The sequence below is a fragment of the Strix uralensis genome, chromosome 16 (assembly GCF_047716275.1).
Source record: "Strix uralensis isolate ZFMK-TIS-50842 chromosome 16, bStrUra1, whole genome shotgun sequence".
Classification (NCBI taxonomy): Eukaryota; Metazoa; Chordata; class Aves; order Strigiformes; family Strigidae; genus Strix; species Strix uralensis.
Window position 1 is genome coordinate 3,489,006 of NC_133987.1, and position 5,461 is coordinate 3,494,466.

General features: G+C 58.7%; 1 protein-coding gene across 1 annotated transcript in view; it reads right to left on the reverse strand.

Annotated features, from left to right (window-relative positions):
• The window catches only part of LOC141950958 (mitochondrial Rho GTPase 2), a 45,147-nt gene extending 39,811 nt beyond the window's left edge, over window positions 1-5,336 (reverse strand). Inside the window, exons 1-9 of the mRNA XM_074886538.1 lie at window positions 5,279-5,336; window positions 4,575-4,666; window positions 4,304-4,480; window positions 3,886-4,024; window positions 3,241-3,411; window positions 2,181-2,304; window positions 1,366-1,433; window positions 1,162-1,271; window positions 44-274 (exon numbers count right to left, since the gene is read on the reverse strand). Coding sequence (XP_074742639.1) covers window positions 44-274; window positions 1,162-1,271; window positions 1,366-1,433; window positions 2,181-2,304; window positions 3,241-3,411; window positions 3,886-4,024; window positions 4,304-4,480; window positions 4,575-4,666; window positions 5,279-5,288 — 1,122 coding nt within the window. The 5' untranslated portion in view covers window positions 5,289-5,336. The remainder of the gene's footprint in view (window positions 1-43; window positions 275-1,161; window positions 1,272-1,365; window positions 1,434-2,180; window positions 2,305-3,240; window positions 3,412-3,885; window positions 4,025-4,303; window positions 4,481-4,574; window positions 4,667-5,278) is intronic.
• Between the last annotated feature and the right edge of the window lie 125 nt (window positions 5,337-5,461).

A 5,461-nucleotide genomic window follows, 5' to 3' on the forward strand; every position in this document is an offset into this window, starting at 1 on the left:
AAGCCACTCTTGGGCTGCTGTGCCTCCTCAGGGCTTCACCCACCTCTTCTGAGCCAGCATGGACACCTCGGGTGGTTTGTTTGCTCCTCTGATGAGCGTACACGTGGATGCCACCATCACTGATTGCCAGTGACTGCCCAGTGTCCCCTGCACTGTGTGGTCTCTGGTTCTTCTCCAGCTCCTGGTCCCCAGCAGGCACCACTCTCGGAGGCCCTGGGGCTGTCAGGTGAACCTCAGGGATGGTTTTTGCAATTAGAGGACGCCGGCGTGGCATCTGAGAAAGAGCAAAGCCTCAGACAGAGATCAGCCCTCCTCCCAGTGCCTCCCATCCACCGCAAAGGCAGAGACAGGGAGACAGCCACGTCTCTCCCAAGTGACTCCACAGCGATAAAAAGGATGAATGTGTACCTAACTCAGCCAGGTACGTGAACCAGCCACTCTCCCTACACTCCCAGTGTTGTCTGTGCACAGTGCACCTCCTCCAGACAGCAAACCAGAGCCCCAGAAAAGATCCAGCCCTGGAAGAGCCGCCCTCTCTCCACTGAGCAGAGGAGGCTCAAAGCCCCTGGCCAGCCAGCCTGGCGCATCCCAGTTCAGAACAGCAAAGTGGCCACGATCCTCGTTTTCTTCCTCTCCACAGCGTGAGAAGGATGGCTTCCCTCAGTCCCTCTCCAAAAGCCCATCACCACGCTGCCTGGTAAGCCAGTCTGAGCCCCATCTCCCACATCACCACCAGCAGGGAAGGGGAACTCAGCGGTGAGGGCAGCTGCCTGCAATCCAGACTCCACACACTGCTCTGCTCCCTGAGGGCACCCGATCAAGTTTTAGTCTCCAGTCCTCATTTCCTATCTATAATTTGAAAACACATCTATTTGCTGCCTCAGCTGAGACAGGGAGGATAGATGTCTGGAGATTACGAGGTACTTGGCATTTATCTTGTCTCTGCTCTGCACCACGCCAGACTGAACCACCCAGTCATTAACTGCGGGGCTGTGGTCACCAAACCATGCCCAGATCAGGGGTCTGACCTGCCCAGATCAGCTGCAAACAACAAGCAGCAGCTTCTATGCCCTAAATAAAGGAACTCAAAGACAAGACGTGGGGAAAACTCCACGGGAGGCAGAAAGGAAGAAGTCGCAGCCTCCTCCACGGTGCACTTACAGCTTTGGGACTGGTTATCTGATGGATGAGGGACAGTCGGTCACGGACTGCTTTGGTGAGCGTCACTGGCTGGGGCAGCTGGCGGACGGGGTCCTCCGAGACTCGGCCACCTGGGTGACACGAGGAGCGGGTTGGGCTCTTTTGGAAACCCAAGGCATCCACCCGGGGTGGCACAGCCTGGGCTGCTGTCCCCAGCCTTCCCACCTGCTGCAGGACTGGCACAGCTCTTCTGGATGGAGTCGTACGGCAGCTTGGACCCCTCGGATGGGAACCTGAGCAAAGTCAGAGGAAGGTGCCGTGTAATCAGGATATTGCACTGGCACCTGGGAATCCCACTTGATAACTCATGGCCTGGCACAAAAGCCTTTTCACTGTCTCCTCTAGAATTCCCCGTTTTGCCCCATCCTCCCCCAAATATCGGGATACTAAAGCATCTCCCAGGTGTCATCTACACTGTTACTTTCCAGGGGTTACCTCGGCACCGTGTGCTTTAGGCAGTGCTGCTAAATGGATGACTGCAATGAGCTGTCACGGTTCTCTGGCAAAAACCTCACCACTGATGGTAGCCCAGCACCAAAGCTGAGGAAGGTATGCTTATATCTGCCCCTCAGCGAGGCATTACAGCCAGTGACAGCTCAGCAGCCCCTGGCAGGCTACCCTTTAACTTAGCAAGAGGCTGAAGTGCTCCCGAGGAACAGCACGCCCAGAGGAAAGGCTTGCATTAAGCTGTTAGCCATGGGAGCAATCCCAGCAAGAGACGGTTGAGAGAGGGGACCGGTGTTAACACCAGGAAGCCTTTTTCCTACCCCAAAACATTTAAGCAATTAAGCTTAGACCAGGGTAGACCTGTTAACGACACCTAAATGCTGGAGTTGGGGTGACCAAAATGTCTCCACTCGAGCCCCACGTTTGTCTGGATCCGTCACTCCATAAGCAGCGTTACCCGTCCTGCCCTCCCCTGGGGAACGGGGAGGTCTCAGAGCCACGGTGGGCTCAAGAGCGGCCGGGAGCAGCCGTACCTGATGTAGTCATAGAGGTCGTGCCACTTCTCTCCCTTCGGCACAGGGAAAGCCATTTCCCGCGGCATGGGAGCGACCCCGCGGCAGGCCAGGTCAGCTACCCGGGCCTCGGAAAAGGTCACACCTGGCAGCACAGACATAAAGATAAAGAGAATAAGTTCTCCAAGGCCCGTGGAGCTGGCTGAAATCACGCACTTCCTGTGGGACACGGGCACAAATCACTTCCCTCTTTGAGAACACCTGAAAAAACAAAGATTACAACCCTGAGGTAACAAACTAACACACCTTTGCACAGGAATATTCCTGAAACTCTCAACCTCCAAAGAAGACCCCACAGCATAAACCCTTGGTTTCGAGTTACAAATCCCCCGGCCCCAAGATTCACTTAAGTTTTCTATTCAGTGATTCAGCAGTTTCACGTGATTTGTGTTAAGGCTCTTTTCTCATTTTCTCGTCTTCTTTCCTTCATGCGTTTGTAAATTCATGAAAGTCTTCAAGATACAACAAGTTTCAGGAATCTGAAAGCAGTATCTATAACTTCCTCTTCGCTGATGCTTTCCAGTTGGCCAGTCAGTTCGGGCAGATTTCCAGCACAAAAAAAGAAAGGCAGAACCAACCAAAGTATACTTGCCACACTGAATAGGTGGATAAAAAAAGTAGGTTGGAAGATTTCTGAGACAAAAAAACCACAGGCTTTTCCAGCAGATAAAAGCACAGGCCTTAGAGATGTGAGGCTTGGTAACACCTCTGATTTTTTCCCCCCAAAAAGAATTCTAACCTTGGTAAGATATTTAACTTTACTCTTACCACTCACTTTTACAGCTGGAAAATGAGAGGACACTTTCCTCAAGAGGTCAGGAGACTGTGGAAACTTAACATTGTTCCAAGTATTTTGCCTTTTCTGCTTCATATCGTACTGCTCCAGTAACAGCAGCTGAGTGCCCTGCCAGCACCAACGACCCTGCTGGCATCACGTCTGCAAAAGCAGCTTTAAACCCCCACGGGCTCTACCCAGGCTGGGTTGAAGTCACGGCAGAAACCAGAGGTCTCAGCTCCTCACCTGGGTCGAACACCAAGTCGCTCGTGCAGAGGTTTTTCACCAGCAGGTTGGAGCAGAGCTTGACGCTCTTCAGGTGGCTGTAACGGCGGTTGAGGTAGAGGGAGAGGATGGAGTGGAGGTCAAGCACCAGGCAGGTCCAGCGCACGTCCGCAGGGGCTGCGCCCACGAGATCTGGGGAGGACAGCGGCAGGTGGCAAAAGGGAAGATGGGAAAAGATGCTACAGACCCTGCACCTCGCAGAAGGGGAGACACAAGGTTAACAATGGGTAAGTGAAAAGTATTTACCAGGCAAGACTTCCACCAGGCTTGGCTTGTCTGTGTCAAGATGGGAGATGGGAAAACTCGCCTTGTAGCAAGCAGTGCAGGGGTGGGGAAGGACAGACAAGCAGTCCCGCTGCCTCTGTGGACTCACACCCAGCCTGACACTGCGCCCCACTGCTCAGGAGAACAGGGATGGGGGACATCCCTCACGGGAGCTACAGCTCCAACCTTCCCGCTGCTGAGGGTCTCCTGCTCAGGACCACCACTCTCCACCCTCCTTGAACGCATCAAGTCAACTTCTGAAACTCAATTTCTTTCCTAACGATTTATTTCGGTGGCGATGCGCCAGCCGCCGTGAGCGGCAGCACCTCACACGCTCCTCACCGTGCCTGGAGGCCCCGGCCACGCGGTCGCACACGGAGCCCTCGGCTGCTCCGCAAACAAAGGGGAACTGCAGCCAGGTGGCTGTGGATCTGAACTCCTTGAAGAGGTTGGAGAAAGAGATGCGAACCACCTGGTTTTCCTGGGAAGACAAACACGCAAAGAGCTTTAGTCACCCTGGTGGCTTCGGCAGGGAAATGCTGCAGAGGAGAAGGCACGTGGCTGTGTCTCCTGTCCCCTCTGGAGAGGCCACGAGGATGGAAGCCATCTCCAGCCCGGGGTAACCCACCAGCAGCAACAAACACCGGCCAAATGCCGCATGCCCCCAAGCGCAGAAGACCACCGCTGCCACCCCCATGTCCTTCAATGGGGCCACGACACTAACGACGGCGGTTTAACGAGGCCACCCCGTGTCACGTACCTCGGTGGTGACGTCCAGGTGGACGACGAAGTGCTTGCGGGGCATGGGCCTGAAGAGCAGGTAGAGGTAGCGCCCCGCCAGCCCCAGCGACTGCGTCCCCGACCGGGGCAGCTGCAGGTAGCTGCTGGCGGGGACGGAGCCCCGGATCCGGTAGACGGTTCCCTTCAGCCTCGAGTCCTTCCGAAACCACAGGGAAGGGGGACGGGGGGGTCAGCGCGGCCCACCCGTGGCCGGTGCCCCCCCCACCCCGCGGTGCCGGTGTCCCCGTTACCGTGAGGGCGGCCACGTCCCCCTCCCTGGCGGAGCGCTTCCACTCCTCCACGCGGAAGTGCTTGAAGATGTTCAGGTAGGGGCGCTGCCAGGCTGCCGGTACCGGCACCGGGATTGGCGAGGGGATGGTACCCCCGCCCGGACACCCCCCGTTACCCCCTGTACCGGGGACCCCGCTGATGGCTCCGTGTCTCAAGATCCCCTGCCCTGTTGGCACCCCGTTATCTCCGTGCCCCGAGGCCCCCCAGCCCCGGTGATGCCCCCGTTATCTCCGTGTCCCGAGCCCCCCCACCCCAGCCTCGGTGACGCCCCCGTTATCTCCGTGCTCCGAGTCCCCCCAGCCCTGGTGCTGCCGCCGTGCTCGGTGACACCCCCGTTACCCCCGCACCCCGAATCCCCCCAGCCCCGGTGATGCCCCCGTTACCCCCGCACCCCGAATCTCCCCAGCCCCGGTGATGCCCCCGTTATCTCCGTGTCCCGAGCCCCCCCACCAGCCCCGGTGACACCCCCGTGCCCCGAGCCCGCTGTCGCCCCCGGTAACGCCATGCTCCGAGTCCTCCCGCCCCGGTGACGCCCCCGTTACCCCCCCACCCCGGTGACGCCTCCGGTATCTCCGTGCTCCCAGCCCCCCCCCAGATCCGGTGTCGCCCCGTGTCCCGCCGCCCCAGTGACCCCCCGGTACCTCCGAGGCCCCCCCCCCGCTACCTGCCGCCATGGCGCGCGCCGCCGGCTCAACCGTCCCGCGCGGCCGCCGCCAATCCGCGCGGGGCAGGGCGGGAACGGCAGCGCGTCACGTGACCCCCGCCCCGCCCCCTCGGGCGCGCGGGAAATGTCCCCCCGCGGGTGGGGGCGCTCGGGGGCTATGGCGGGAGAGACGGGAACGAGCCC